Source organism: Bufo bufo, chromosome 7 (genome assembly GCF_905171765.1).
Source record: "Bufo bufo chromosome 7, aBufBuf1.1, whole genome shotgun sequence".
Lineage (NCBI taxonomy): Eukaryota > Metazoa > Chordata > Amphibia > Anura > Bufonidae > Bufo > Bufo bufo.
In genome coordinates this window covers 161,497,504-161,513,836 of record NC_053395.1, presented here as the reverse complement: position 1 = coordinate 161,513,836, position 16,333 = coordinate 161,497,504, and the positions used below count along the sequence as shown (strand labels likewise).

The window sequence follows — 16,333 nt, the reverse complement described above, 5'->3', positions numbered from 1 at the left end:
ATAGTGTTTTAATTACTGCTACTTGCTGTTAGACTGAAATGTTGAACACTGAAATATTGGTAAAAAATTGAATTTGTCATTTTCATGGCCAAGTGTTTCTAAATTCAAAAGTGCTCACTACACAACTCAAAAAATCCTTTGGGGTTATAGTTTCCAAAATGGTGTCACTTTTGGAGGTTTCCACTGTAGGGGTACCTCAGGGTATCTTCAAATACAACATAGTGCCCAAAAACCATTTCAGCAAAATCTACCCTTTTAAAGCATATTGTGCTCCTTTCCTTCTGATCCTTGCCGTAAGCCCATACAACAGTTTATCAAATTGAAGTCCCTAGACCGTTTGGGATTTCATACAACAGTTTACAACCACATATAAGGTGTTTCTGGAAACTTCAGAATATGTAATAAAAATTGAGGTTTGTTTTGCTGTTAATCCTTACTGTATAACCGAAAAAACTGATTTAAATGAAATATCTGCAAATAAAGGTAAAACATATTGACTCAAATTTACAACTAACATGAAGTACAATGTGTCATGGGAAAACATTCTCAGAATCTGTTGGATAAATAAGTTTGTACACGTAAATTAGGTTTGCATAATTAGGCCTGTCAGATACGTAGGTGAAAAATGTCTGGGCCTGGAAGGGGCTAAAGTATGGAAGGGGCTAAAGTATAACACAATAGCAAGCAATGCGCACAAAATAGTGCGATGTGTAAGAAAAAAGAAGGAGGTTAGTTATGTAATGATGATGGTCAAAATATTACAACATTAAAAAAAATGCAGCTCATCTGGACAAGAAGTCAAGTAGCCCACATCTAACTATAAACAGTAAGAGAAATACACATAGACATGTAACTCCTGTGCCCACATGATAATCTGATGGTGAAGGTAAGATAACCAGCACAATTATATATCCTAATATTAGGAATATGTTTTTTGTGTTTAGAATTTATTATTTCATCATTTACTAAACGGCGAGCACACCGCTTTAATTTTAAGAGGGTAACTCTAAATTTGTACTAAAAGACAATTTTTACTTGAAATTTTAAAAACTCTGATACAAGCAAATTTTAAAATGGATAAACAAGCAGAGTGTAACTATAGTTGCACCCATATCCTTGAGCCTGAACGAGACCAAAAGGTTCTGTTGCAGATTATGTATTAGGGACCAGGAGCTTTAAAGGGAACCTGTCACCTCTACTATGCTACCCTCACTGAGCGTTTCTAAATGTTCATTGTGTTACCCTAAACATATAAATTACACTTTTAATTTCATTTGCAGACGAATTCAATAAGTATTATGCATTTTTGTACTTCCCGCCTTTTATGCAAATTAACATAAGTCATATCTTACTTGTGTGACCAGAGAAGAGTCATATTTTCAAGCTCTGACTCATCTCAGGTTAATTTGCATATGTATCAAATCGTTTTTTTTACACCATAAAAGCACACAGAGCTATGGGGACTGGGTATTGCGGATGTGCTAGCGGCGATCTAGCAACCCATGTCCTCAGCTCTATACCCAAAATCCAGGTGACAGGTTCCCTTTAAAGAGTTTGCCAGCCGGTAGACACTAATGACCTATTCTCAAGATAGGTCATCAATATTAGATCAGTTGGGGTCTGACACCCGACACCCCCACTGATCCGCTGTTTCTGGCAGCCATCAGCACCGGAAAACAAAACATTAGACAGAGCCAGGAGCAGAATCAGCTCCCATTCACTGGAATAGAAGATGGGATGTAGTACACTACAGCATGGTCACTGCACAGTGGACAGGGGCCTCTGTTTTCGACTCTCTGTCCACTGTTTTGTTTTCAACACCAGGGGCTCAAGAAAAAATCTGATCAGTGTGGGTGACAGGTTTTAGACCCCCATGATCTGATATTGATTACCTTTAAAGGAGATTTCTGAGATTCTTATATATATTCAGGATAGCTCATCAATATAAAATTGCCATGGGTCCCATACTCCGGTGAGTGCCTTTGCCTCTTCCTAAGCCAGTGTTTATCGGTCACATGACCTTGGTGCAACTCAGTCCTATTCAAGTGAATGGGGCTTAGCTGCATTGCAAAGCACAGTCACAATACAATGTACTCACCGGAGCGCCACAGCCTCTTCAAACCGTTGATTGGTGGGAGTTTCATGTGTTGGGCACTCACCAATCTTATATTGATGACATATCCTGAGGATAGGTCATCAATACAGAATCTCAGAAAATCCCTTTACAGAGTCACTGTACTTACACCATTCTCTATTGAATGAAAATAAATTGTGTGAAACTAGCAAATTTCTAAATCACTTCATTTAAAAATATTTGCCTGCATCAACCTGAAAAAAGCTGTAAAGTCATGGTCACTAGGGGTCTCGGTTTCATCTAAGTTTGAGTCCATTACCTGTTGTCAGGCAAGATCTGTCCTCAGAAGATGACTGGGAAGAAGTGGGGGCATGTCACAGCAAGCCGAGATCTGAGCCTGATAAAGCAACTGCTTCTACACAGCTTCTGAACATCACAGGAGCCTCCTGCCTTTCTGTATAAGTGTGATTTCTCCCTACTTATTTATTATGTGACCTCTGGAGCTGCAAACATAGTGGGAAGTAAGGGAAAGGATGTCACAGCAGTACACTACTGTCAAAAGGAATATATCCCCTGCTTCTGAGTGAAATTCATCTAGCTATGCAGCTGAAACAGAATAATATGTCTGAAACAAATATTAGGAAGCCCAAACATAACGGTCCCTCACAGTTATGATTGTACAAAGAAGCACAGCCAGTATGCAAACTTTTTTTTAAAACTCAGATACAATTTAGCCACGTCACGACTGCCCATTGACTATAAACGTCCTATGGGCGGTCGTTTATCTCTGAATGGACATTCTGGAATGTCCATTCAGATATGGCAGCTGCACGCTAATCGTGCAGCTGCCGAGCGGGGGGCCCGCTGTCAGTGACAGCAGGGCAACCCAGAGAGAAGGCAGGGACCATTCCTTGGTGTCCCTGCCGTAACTCACTGACGTCACGTGCCTGCGCCGCCTACTTTATGAATGAAGTAGGCGGCGCAGGCACGTGACGTCAGTGAGTTCCAGCCGGCCGCCCGCCCTGCTCTGCCTGCTACAGGACATTTAGTAAGTAGTACAGATGGGGCTGGGGATCGGAACTTCAATGAAAGCTATTATTATAAAATGTTTAGGCAATAAAGCAGTGATTGAGCGGTGGGGCCGGAGTACAGTGACCGCACCGCCCCGCCGCATTTGCATGACACCGGCCCCTCCCACAGGTTTATCTCCCGTATATTAGGGCATCTGTGGATGCCACTATTATGGGGTGGGGAATATGTGGATGGCACCGTTATGGGGGGGGGGGAGATCTGTGGATGGCACTGTTATGGGGGGTGATCTGTGGATGCCACTATTATGGGGTGGCGGATATGTGGATGGCACTGTTATGGGGTGGGGGATCTGTGGGTGACGCATATATAGCAGTGCCATCCACAGATCCACCCCCCCATAACAGTGCCATCCACAGATCACCCCCCATAACAGTGCCATCCACAGATCACCCCCCCATAACAGTGCCATTAACAGATCACCCCCCCATAACAGTGCCATCCACAGATCACCCCCCATAACAGTGCCATCCACAGATCCCCCCCATAACAGTGCCCCCTCAGATCCCCCCATAACAGTGCCCCCCTCAGATCCCCCCATAACAGTGCCATCCACAGATCCCCCATAACAGTGCCATCCACAGATCCCCCCATAACAGTGCCATCCACAGATCCCCCATAACAGTGCCCCCCTCAGATCCCCCCATAACAGTGCCATCCACAGATCCCCCCATAACAGTGCCATCCACAGATCCCCCATAGTAGTGTCATGGACACACACCACCATTAGTTCAAAACCCACCAAAAGCAGACCTTTTGGTTAAAAATATATTTTTTCTTATTTTCCTCCTCAAAAACCTAGGTCCGTGTTATGGGCCGGTGCGTCTTATAGGGCGAAAAATACGGGGTATGTCCCACAAAATGGTACCTATAAAATGAGCCCCTACATAAGAAAATCGCTCAAAAAATAAAAATAAACTATAGCTCTCAGAACATGGAGACATTAAAAGATCATTTTTTTGATTAGTGAAATAAATAAAAAAAAGTATACATAATAGGTAACACCGCGTCCGTAACAACCAGCTCTATTAAAAAAAAAAAATCACATTACTTAACCCCTTAGGTGAACACCGTAAAAAAAAAGTGCCAAAAAAGAAATTTTTGTCCCCTTACATCACAAAAATCAGAAAGATGTATGCCCCCCCAAAATACTATCAACCACTATCACCTCATCCCGCAAAAAATTAGACCCTACCTAAGACAATCAGTCAAAAAATAAAAAAATATGACTCTCAGACAATGTGGACACTAAAATATGATTTTTTTTGCTTCAAAACTGCTATTTTTGTATTAAAGTGAAAAAAGTTTAAAAAAGTAGACATATTAGGTATTGCTGCGTCTGTAACAACCTGCTCTATAAAAATATCACATGACCTAACCCCTCAGGTGAACGCTGTAAAAATAAATAAATAAAAACTGTGCTAAAACAACCAATTTTATTGTCACCTTGCCCCATATAGTGTAATAATGAATGATCAAAAATATGTACCCCCAAATATCATATGTACCCCCAAATTGTACCAATAAAAATGTCAACTCCTCCTGCAAAAAACGAGCCCCTGCACAAGACGATCGGCAGAAAAAAATATGGCGTTCAGAAAATGTAGACACAAAAACATAATTTTTAAAACAGCTTTATTATGTAAAACTGAAACAAAATAAGAAAGTAGACATATTTGATATCATTGTGTCCGTAACAACCTGCTCTATAAAAATAGCACATGATGTACCCTCTCAGATGAATGTTGTAAAAAATAAAAAGTGCCAAAACAGGCATTTTTTGGTTACCTTGCCTCACAAAAAAACATAATATAGAGCAATTAGTAATCATATGTACACCAAAATAGTACCAATAAAACTGGCCCCTTATCCCCAATTTCCAAAATGGGGTCACTTTTTGGGAGTTTCTACTGTAAGGGTGCATCAGGGGGGCTTCAAATGGGACATGGCATCCAAAAACCAGTTCAGCAAAATCTGTCTTCCAAAAACCATATGGCGCTCCTTTTCTTCTGCGCCCTGCTGTGTGCACTTACATCAGTTTACAACCACATGTGGGGTGTTTCTGTAAACCGCAGAATTAGGGTAATAAATATTAAGTTTGGTTTGGCTGTGAACCCTCGATGTGTTAAAAAAAATGGATTAAAATGGAAAATCTGACAAAAAAGTGAAATTTAGAAATGTCATCTCCATTTTCCTTTAATTCTTGTGGAACACCTAAAGGGTTCACAAAGGTTGTAAAATCAGTTTTGGGGGGTGTAGTTTCTACAATGGGGTCATTTATGGGGGTTTTTCACTATCTAAGTCCCACAAAGTGACTTCAGAACTGAACTGGTCCTTAAAAAAATTGCTTCAAAAATTCTAAACGTTCTAATGTCCTAAAAAAAAAAAAAAATGACATTACCAAAATGATGGCAACATAAAGTAGAAATATGGGGAATGTTAATTAATGAATATTTTATGAGGCATCACTATCTGTCTTAAAAGCAGAGAGATTCAAATTTAGAGATTTCAAATTTTTGTTAACTTTTCGATTTTTAAAAAAAAAATAAAGGTAAAGCATATTGACTCAAATTTACCATTAACATGAAGTACAATGTGTCACGAGAAAACAATCTCTGAATGGCTTGGATAAGTGAAAGCGTTCCAAAGTTATCACCACATAAAGTGACACATGTCAGATTTGCAAAATTAGGCCTGGACAGGAAGGGGGTAAATGGCCCGGTCTGGAAGTGGTTAAGTTACTACTATGTTTAAAAGATACAGTTTTGTAAGAGGCCTGATGTCCTAGAGGCTGGTGTCCTAAACAGACCTGATTTTTTTTTTTTTTTTTAACCTGTGTTTAATATCAGTTTTTTGACTTTTATTTAAGCTTCCTCACCCTTGATACAGTCCTCCTTTTGCCAGTTCTCCCATGCCACTATTACTTTACAGCTGAGAATGTGTTCAGCCGAACTACGTCTGGAACTTATGACCTGAATTAGAGATGATCGAAGTTATGAAAAACTTGATTTGGCTGCTTCGTCGAATTTCACAAAGATATGCGATACGAAGTATATTCCTTTGTATGTAGCAGACAAAATAATGGGGAACAGCGATCACCCTGCCCCCGTCATTGAACCCCTCAGATGCCACGTTCATCGCTGATCGTGGCATCTGACATTAAAATTAAGTCCTTTCTAGGTCCTAAAATGAATACACACTCACCTTATCCATTTTCTTGCAAAGAGTCCGTCGCGGCCATCTTGATTAAAGACACCACGAGAAATCTCGTGTGGTGACGTCACATGCTCCCCCCCCCCAGCGAGATTTTGCGCGATAACTTCAATCAAGATGGCCGCAACGGCCTCTCCACGTGCAAATGGATGAGGCAAGTATGTTGTTGTTTTTTTGCCGCTATTTCAGGAAAAATAGATTCATTACCATGATGTGCAAGGAAATAGGGCCTTTCCCTGAAATTCAGATTGTCAACTCGTTTAGCTTTGATTTGCTCAACACCAACCAGAATCTTTATTTGAAGTAAATATCACTTAGTCATTCAGGGATTTATAATGAATCAAGTAATGTTATGGGGCTCTAATATGAACATGTATTTAGCTTAATTACACTATGATCAGCATGGGGGACTGTATGGTGTTTACTCATTATGAGCACTTAGCAAATGTTACACTTGTTAGATTCATAATGTCAGATCAATCTGGAGCAAGAGCTCACATTTATCCTGTCACTAGCCCCAGGTGGCTAGGAGGAGACGTGTATCCATTATCCATAAAACGCCAACATAGTCTGTAGCACTGTACAGTGAATGCAATTACTCACACTGGTCCCTGCTCCCGTGGGAGCTCTCAATCAAAATTTTCAAATGCACACACAAACAAATCCAAATATAATGAAATAAAATACTAACGGCAGATTTTATACCACACATCACAAAACAATTACGACACATCAAACTTAACTCTTACCTTAAACTCCTCCAGGATTTTGTAAGTCTTTCCATGATATTCACAAAAGTTTTTCACCTCCTTACACTCTGGACAACATCCATTATGTTCCACTTTAGTGCATTTCGGGTGAATTTTAGGGCATTCCGGCTGATCACAAACAGGTCCATCTTCTGTACACACACAAGGGCAGTTAGAGTGACCTGGGAAAAATCTCTCCCCCAGTTTATACACAAAACCACTGTCGTCCACACAGCCTTTACCCCTGTAGTCATCAAATATTAAGTTGTCGTTACTGGAGGCCTGTTCTCCTTCATCGGCGGGGTAGTCTTCTTGGTTGATTGAAGCTGATGATGCTGAAGCCATGATTGCAAAGAAAATCATGGAGACTGCAGAGATATGCAGAGCCATCCCCCAATGTCAGCCTAATTATGTGCCACTCCACCAGGAACTGGATCAGGTTGCTGCCATGAGGTCTACGAGCAAACAGAGAGAACCCTAAATAATTCATATTTTTGCTTAGATATTAACATTTTATCCATCGGTGGCACCTAGTGTTCGCAAGATCCTAAATACCATCATTGAACATTTTGTTGGGCCTCATACAATGCTACCTTAGCAGTTTATGCCTCGAGAAGGAAAAAACTCCATGTAGTAAGTCAGTTGCTCTTGTTTTATAAACCCCATGAGGCCATTCATTATCTGTCATCTACCAGCTGGGAAAGTATGGTAGAATTTGAAGCAACAGCTGGAGAACCACAGGAAGCCAATATAGGTCTATACCATGAAACATGACATAAATAAATCTGTAAATCTGATTGTTTTTTTTTTTTTATTCTGTTTAAAGCATCAGTTTTAGAACTGAGAGTTTCTAGGTAAGAGCATTATTTTTCTGTGGCAGACCCAACCTATTCACGTATTACACGCTCAGCCATGCTTGTGAATGGTCAGCATGTAATGCTTAATTTCTCCTGTAGTGGGCACTGCAGGCAAAATGTATAGCTGGACTAAATTAGCCATTATGATAACAGCTGATCATCACAGCTCCGAGAGGAAGACTTCCGATGATGAACTATTGTTAAAGAGCAGGTAGTCTTCAGGAGACATCACCTTTAAAGCTTGGTTTTTGCGCATGGTTATTTAAAGGGCATATTTTCAGAACTTAAAGAAACGGATTAATTGTATAATATAGGGTCTGAAGGGGTAGGGCCTAGCAGTGATTCTTTTTTTTTAAATGTTATTTGAAGCCTTGTGTCCATTAGAAAAGTCTGGGCCACATATCAATCTTTTGAATGAACCCTTCCTTCTCAAACATGAACATTTATCTGTGTAAAACTTAAAGTGACCCTCCAGTTCAAGAAAAAAAAAAAATCTCATTGCGGACCAAACAGAACACTTACTTACATGGTGATGACCTTTTCATCTTTTCAGACGCAAATCTTCCGATTCCAGGGTCTTCTTCTGCCATCTAAGATGACCACCCCACTTACAGACTTACCTGGTGCATACTGTGTATTTGGTAGCCCAAGACACTTCCTGCTGCCCTTGGTAGTGAACAGAGCAATCCAAGAGCAGGGTTGGACAAGCAAGAAGTATACTTGGCTACCGATGCAAAGTGTACATCAGTCTGAGAACCAGGGCAGCAATCATGGATGAGAGGAGTCCAGGAATTGGTGTTTCTGAAGTTGAAAAGATGAAAATGAGGGGAGGAGAAGTGTTCTGTTTGTTCCCCAGTTGGGGCTCATGTACACGACGGTTGTTGGCCGGTGCCCATATTGCGGCCCGCAAACAGCAGGTCCGCAATATATGGGCAACAGCCGTTTGTGCACCTCTTCACGGATGCGGACCCATTCACTTGAATGTGTCCGCAATCCAGAAGGTGCGGTGTGGAAAGGAGGCACAGAACCCCATGGAAGCATTACGGGGTGTTTCCGTTGGTTTTCTGACTGTGCCTCCGCACCACAATAAAATGGAACTTGTTCTATTTATTTGCCGTGCAGATGGATCACAGACCCATTTAAGATGAATAGGTCTGCATCCGTCTGCGCCAGCCACACGGACGATGCCCATTCATTGGGGCCTGCAATTTCCAGTCTCCAATGCACAGAACAGGTGGCACACGTTTGCATGAGCCCTTATTGTGATTCTTCTTTCTTAAACTGGAGAATAACTTTAAGTCCATGACACAATTTTGCAATTTAGATTTTGATAAGTTACCTTTTTTGATGGGTCTATAAGATTATTGAGATTTATGCACAATAAAAAAAATAAACTTTTTTGGTCCCCACTAGGGATCGATCGGAAGGTCACCTATAAAATGCTGATTGGGTGCCCTCCCTCTGCTAAATCACCTAGATGCCACGGTTACTACTGACCACAGTGCCAAGAGGGTTAAGGCAGCAGTGCTGTATGATAGAGCAGGAGGAGCTGAGCAGATTGCTGTCCCTGAGCAGGACCATCCATTGGAGTATAAAGCACAGAATAAGCAGAGAAATAAACTAATAAATGAAAAGTTATACAGAATCTTTTCCCACAAACTATATATCAATCTGCTCAGCTCCTCCTGCTCTATCACATGCTGCCTGCATTGCATTTTCATGGTGACATGTTCTCTTTAAGTAAGGTATAGCAACATGAGGGTTAATATTTTTAAAGTAAGGGTACTTTCAGACTTTGCGGCAGAGGATTCCAGCAGGCAGTTCCGTCGCCGGAACTGCCTTCCGGATCCGTCAAAACGCATGCAAACTGATTGCATTTGTCAGACGGATCAGGATCCTGATCCGTATGACAAATGCATTGAAATGCTGGATCCGTCTCTCCGGTGTCATCCGGAAAAACAGATCCGGCATTTCTTTTTTTCACATTTTTTTGCAGTCTGAGCATGCGCAGGCCGCAATGCCGGATCCGGGACTGGATCCGGCATTAATGCATGTCAATCGGAAAAAATGCCGGATCCGGCATTCCAGGAAGTGTTCCGGAATTTTGGACGGAGATAAAACCGTAGCATGCTGCGGTATTATCTCCGTCCTGAAAAGGCAAAAAGACTGAACTGAAGACATCCTGATGCATCCTGAACGGATTGCTCTCCATTCAGAATGCATTAGGATAAAACTGATCAGTTCTTTTCCGGTATTGAGCCCCTAGGACGGAACTCAATGCCGGAAAAGAATAACGCTAGTGTGAAAGTACCCTAATGTGCATTTGACCCCTACTGCCACAATGCATGGATGTTCCACAGGCACTATATACAGAGACATATCTACAGCTAATAGCCCTGCCACTGACTAGAGGGGGGATTTAATACTGTAGGAAAAAGCCTACTCTTCCCTTGAATTTACACTGTGACAGCCAGTGAGTATACCTGCTTCACCCAAGGTAACTTTGAGCACTCTCCACTATGTATACCATTGCTGTGTGCTCCTCGTCCTTCTGACCCAAGTCCTAGAGGCATCTGGCCAGCGTCAGAATATTGTGCCCAGATGTAACGTCCTGATGCTGACCACTGTCAGGACCGTGCGAGTCAAGCCAGGCGGACTGGGCCTCCCTGATATCGTAGGCTCATACTGGCTGCTTTGGAGGTAGTTCCACCCCTAACTGTGTCATACCCCTCCCTGCCATGACAGGACGCAGTGCACAGGGATCAGTTGGGATCCTGTTGTGCATAGAAAAGCAATCTTCCGGAGGATGGCGGGAACAGTCGCCCTCATCACGCTGGTGTACACTGCAGGTCACAGAACTCTAACAGAACTCCCAAGTGTCCCTCTTTTACAGGGACAGTCCGTATTTTTGACCCAAGTCCGTCTGTTTCATCTGAGGTATAGATTTGCATTTTTACATATATAATATTGATCCAGAAAGTGTTTGACTGCTTCCTGTCTGTATATTAGAGCCCACCTTCTATATTATTTCATCATTTTATGCATTTTGGCTTTTAGAGATTTCTATATTCAGATCATTTTTGCGCTATTGTGCGCTAAGAAAACTATTAAAGTGTACAAATATACAGGAAAAATGGACTTTCACACAATGAACCAAAATCGTCCCTCTTTGACTGTCCAAAAAGTTGGGAGGTATGCTCAAAGTACTGCAAGGAGCGGGTCTGCCCCCGCACTAGGGCCACCCCAGCGATGACAGACCTACAGGGGACAGTTTTGGGAGAATAAAAAGACAATTCTTTCTGGCCTTACTATTCAGATGAAAATGAGACCAATTCTTCACCAGATATTCAGATCTCTGTACATAAGATGCCGCAACTACCGAAAGCTGAATTCAATTCATTGACTTTGACATTCTGCATTTCCTGTCTGCTCAATGATTGACAATTCCCATTCCCCGGAGAAGCCTTTATTGGACTCATCTGTGTAATGAACACGTGATACTTTATTGTGTACCAGCGTATGACTCATACAGGGGGCATTAGTCAAACCCCCCTGCATGATAATAAAAGGCCCTAAACCCAGGCGGCATTTATTAGAGAGGCTTCACTTGTCTCCAAACCTTGCAATGACATTGTTGCATTGTGCTCCACTACTAGATGTATCTCTGTCAGTTCCCCCTCATCCTTTTACCCAACACTGGAGCCTGTGCACATTATTCAACGCATTAAAGCCAGCACACAGTTATACATGGCTAACTCATTTAATCACCTTATTAATTATGAATATGATGAATCTCTGCATAAATTACCATTCTCCTGAAATAACTAAGGATAAAAAGAAGGCCATCAATACACATTATTTAACCTCACAGAGAAGCTGAAATACTGGGAAAAGAAATATTTTATGAGGAGGAATAATGCAGCACTGCCTAATACCAGCAGAGCGACACCTCTGGATTTAACTCCTTTTGAATATCTGGAGATGTTCCTTACAGTCTGAAGAATTCTTGGATCTTGAACACAAGATTACATAGCAGAGTTCATAACTATAGTAAATACATAGCAGAGTTCAAGCCTCTATTTCATTATCTGGGATTGCAGCCTAACCATTCTGGTGTCAATATAGTGAGACCCTGTATACCATCCTGGTGTCAATATAGTGAGACCCTGTATACCATTCCGGTGTCACATGTAAAGGGGTCCAGGGAACTGAGATGGGTGTCATTAGGGTCCATGCAATGCAGAATTGGTGGTCGCCAGTTCATTTCTCTTCCAATTAACGTAAAGGCCAAATTCTATATTGCAGATTATTTTTGTTACTCCGAAGATCTATTATTCTGCCAGTAACCCAGTTAAACACCAGCAACGGCCAGTTCTCCATAGCAGGACTCTGACAGACTGCTCCCAAAATGTCATATCTAGCTAGGCATGGAACAAGATATGAGGTGAGAGCAATCACATTTCAATTTCACGGTTTGAGAGGAGTTACCCTAAGATATGTCACTGTGAAAAATATTCTGCAGGAGAGCCATCTATCAGGACGTGGATGGTAACTGCCCAGCAAAGAACGCATTTCTTCTTTTTATACCTGTTCGTGGGCATTGCTTGTAGGGGCCATAGGTGTGAAAGGTGCACCAAGCCACTTTGCCTTGGCCATACAGGACTAGGACTATGAACTGAACCTTTTCCCCCAGAGAAAGTCGAACTATGACTCTGATCATGAGGAACATACATGGCTTCATACACATACATGGCTGTGACTAGCATTGCCAGTATAGTTTGTGTTCCTTGTGTGTATCTAGTGTTACACGTCTTACGGTTCTAGACTTGACTCTTTTTGCGGCCTGTGAAGGCATCTGCTAAGTGACAGTGAATGATGTGAAAATAAGCAATGTTCTTTCAAATGCAGGAACATTCAACCAGTGACATGAGTCGGCCCCTCGCTCAATACTAGAACTAGGGAGCTACCTACTGTCTGGTGCCACCTCAAGAACACATTGTTGGGTTGAACCTATTGGAATTCATTTTTTAGCACCAGTCAGTCTCTCGAGAAGATAATATTGATTAGAGTTTATGACAAGCCCCCCATCAAATAATGATGGGGCCTAATATGAAATGTGTAGTTGGGCAGCTGCCGACCTCGATGTATTCAGACCATAGAGCCTTTCCAATAAGGCTACTGGTTTATACTTTCAGCTATAGTATTAATCAGCAGATGTCCTCTCAATTAAGCCAGTGAAAGACTTTCTTATCCTGCCTGTTGTTCTAATGACAGTGCCCTATCAGGAGAAGCTATATGATGAACTTGTCCTCCCCTTCTCTTTCATCTCAAGTTTTATATTTCAAAGCCTCCAACATAAAAAAAAAACAAGATGTCTGTGGTAAGGAGATTGCTCCAGACTTGCTGTCTTCTGAGGTCTTGCCTGTCTATAAGACCTGGACCATTGAATATAGATTTTCACATACAGCTGCTTGGATACTTCACACTGAAATCCCACATAGCTATTGGTTCAGTTTGGTGAACACATATCAGCAGTTGTGACTGGCACCTGAGGAGTTAACATTTAGCCAGTGTAATAACTTTGTCGTTTAAATGCCACATCTTCTTATCTAGACTTTGGATCGTGAAGTCAATGCTATTCCATATTAACTCAACTGGTTTTGAGTTGATGAGATTCCCTGTGAATCTTTCTTTGGATGGGAGCATCTTCCTACGGTCAACTACTCTAGTCTGCATACACTAAGCAATAAGATTTAAAGAAACTGATATCTCTTGCAAGAATAGTGATTTTTTTTTTTTTTTTACTTGAACAGGACGTCATCTATGAGTCTACTACACGTCTTTAGAGTTCATATTCTGCAGATTCTGGTCTTGACCCTCCAAGCGCTGCTGACAATAAAAAAAAATTCATGCAATCAATTATTGATGCGTATAGGTAATATCCAAGCCTAGTAGTAATAGTTAATTGGATGTCTGTCTGTAAAATGGAGCAGTTCATAAGGAATGAGGCAGCAAGATTCAACCAGAGAGGAGCAAAATAAAAGGAAGGCAACAGGAGGGATCTCAAATGTAGTCCTGGCACTGGTTAAACATTATAGGACTTCTCATATAAAACATATATTGTCTGCACTTTTTGATTCTACGCTAGTTAGTGCCTAGTTGTGCTGAGGATTGTACTATTCTCTGGAAGTCACAAGTTTGCACGTCAGCCTAATACCTACAAGGCCTGGGCATTGAATTCTAAGATGAAGCTGGTATCTGTGCAAGGTACTTTACCACCTACCACTTGAAGACCCAGCAGTATTTTTTGCTCTGATGGCATATCTATGAGATGACTGTATGTCCTATTTTGAAGGTATAGGAGATCACAGTCTTGGTAAGGTAGACAAACGCAAGACTTGTCATCAGACCAACTTCACAGTTGACTAATACAGTATTCAGTACTATGAATTGGAATTGATTCCAAATACCCAGCCTATGATGCTTAGTAAATTTGGGATCTATGATCAGTTGTATCTATGCAATGAGGAGTATCAGGGCAACCTATGTAGACCTGATACCTAGCAGTCTAGGCAAAGCTTTTTGAAAGATGCAGGGTTTTCTATGGAAAGTCCTAAAACTGCACTAGACTGTGCTATGTTTACCATACAATGTCCAGGACACTGCATCAAAATGCCAAACCCCATGATCAATTCAGAACAGGATTGATGGGACACTAAAGTCTGGAGCTTCTTCATCAGATGAATGGTATCAGGAATAGTTCCCCTTCATTTGATGTTACTGCACCAAGGATTACTGCATTGTGGAACCTAGGACCCATGGCATAGTGTGACATCCAAGGAAGGTAAAGCTTACACTGGCACTGCAGTTTTGCAGGAGCTGGCACACACAGGAGTCAGGGTGTGGGGGTTCCACCTTAGGGCAATTTTGTTAAATGATGGGGTTCCTCCAGTAGTAACTGGTTTATGTATCAGAGGGACCAGTGTTAATGATGGGAGCAGGGTTTCTAAATTAACATCATGTGTTACAATGTATCATCAAATAGAAGAAAAGTAAATATTATAACAATATCACAAATAAACAAACAGTCTTCAGGATTCTATCATTATTTAGACACCGAAGAGTCAACAGTACTGTATATAGGTCACACTGAGAGGGTCTTCTTACCTGAAGGGTTAATCCTTTGAGGATCAGCGGGACAATTTAAAAGCCAAAAGGTTTAGGAGTCTGTGGTTAGCCCATCCTTGGTGCCAGAAGACCCATTAGGGGGAGAAAATAAAGAGTCCCTCCAGATTTCCTACCATGATACAGGATGGACAACGGTTAAGAGGATTCCCAGCTAAACATCAGGCACCCCAAAACCAGAAATACACCGATCCATATATCCAGATGGGAGCAGAGCTTTCATGATGTCTTCCTAGCCTGGTGAAGCTGTTCTGGGTGGGATGTATCCCGGCTGGATGGGGTCCCCTCACAGCTGAGGAGGTGGTCTACCTATGTGCATTAAGGCTTCGCCAGCACCAACATCAAGGGTCTCGGCTCCTGCCCAGATACCTTCAGCTCCAAGGCAATTTGTTGCTTTAGTAGCCGCCTACAGACACGAGTGCACACCATGCAGAAGGGCAGGCGGGAGGCAAAGACAGAACTTTTCCCTCCTTTAAATCCCATATAGAGGAGCGATCAGTCCTCAGCATCTCCGGGAGGTCCGGGCAGCTTCATGGACGGAGCAGCGCTCAGGAATCCTCGGCACCAGCAGCAGAAACAGATGTCTCTGCGGCACCTCAGTGCTAGAAGCAGCCTGGACACTGACAGCCCGTGCAGAGGCTTAGAAGACAGGAGGGCGGCAGGATGCGCTCAGCAGCATGGACAGCAGCGCACGATGTGACGGCACAGAGACAGCGCAGAGACCTCCAGCCCGATAGACAGAGACAGCGCAGAGAGGTCCAGCCCCATAGACAGAGACAGCGCAGAGACGTCCAGCCCCATAGACAGACACAGCTCCGAGAAGTCCAGCCCCATAGACAGCGAAGGCACAGAGACGTCCAGCCCCGTAGACAGAGACAGCTCAGCACCGAGGACAGCGACCGCAGCAGCTCAGGACTCCCGGCATGCCTACAGCCCCGTGTGGACAGAACCCGATACAGTACTCACCGCCTTATGTAATCAGCAGCATGGACAGTGCCCCCTACACACTGTGTACACAATCGGCGGTATGTACAGCGCTGGTACACACAATACTGCACATGGATACACTCTGGATCCCAGCAGCACCAGGTACAGAGATCATCATCATCATCATCCACTGTATGCAATCAGTACCATGGGCAGAGCTTATCACTACACAAGCTAAA

The 16,333-nt window shown here is 42.4% G+C and overlaps 1 protein-coding gene across 2 annotated transcripts in view; it reads right to left on the bottom strand.

Annotated features, from left to right (window-relative positions):
- VWC2L (von Willebrand factor C domain containing 2 like) overlaps positions 1–16,051 on the bottom strand; it is a 211,888-nt gene extending 195,837 nt beyond the window's left edge. The window contains exons 1-3 of one of the 2 annotated variants that reach the window (XM_040440938.1): positions 15,957–16,051; positions 15,150–15,890; positions 7,126–7,580 (exon numbers count right to left, since the gene is read on the bottom strand). In XM_040440938.1, coding sequence (XP_040296872.1) covers positions 7,126–7,515 — 390 coding nt within the window. In that variant the 5' untranslated portion in view covers positions 7,516–7,580; positions 15,150–15,890; positions 15,957–16,051. Of the gene's footprint in view, positions 1–7,125; positions 7,581–15,149 lie in introns of both variants that reach the window. The other variant, XM_040440937.1, reaches the window with a different exon arrangement.
- Positions 16,052–16,333: the final 282 nt, after the last annotated feature.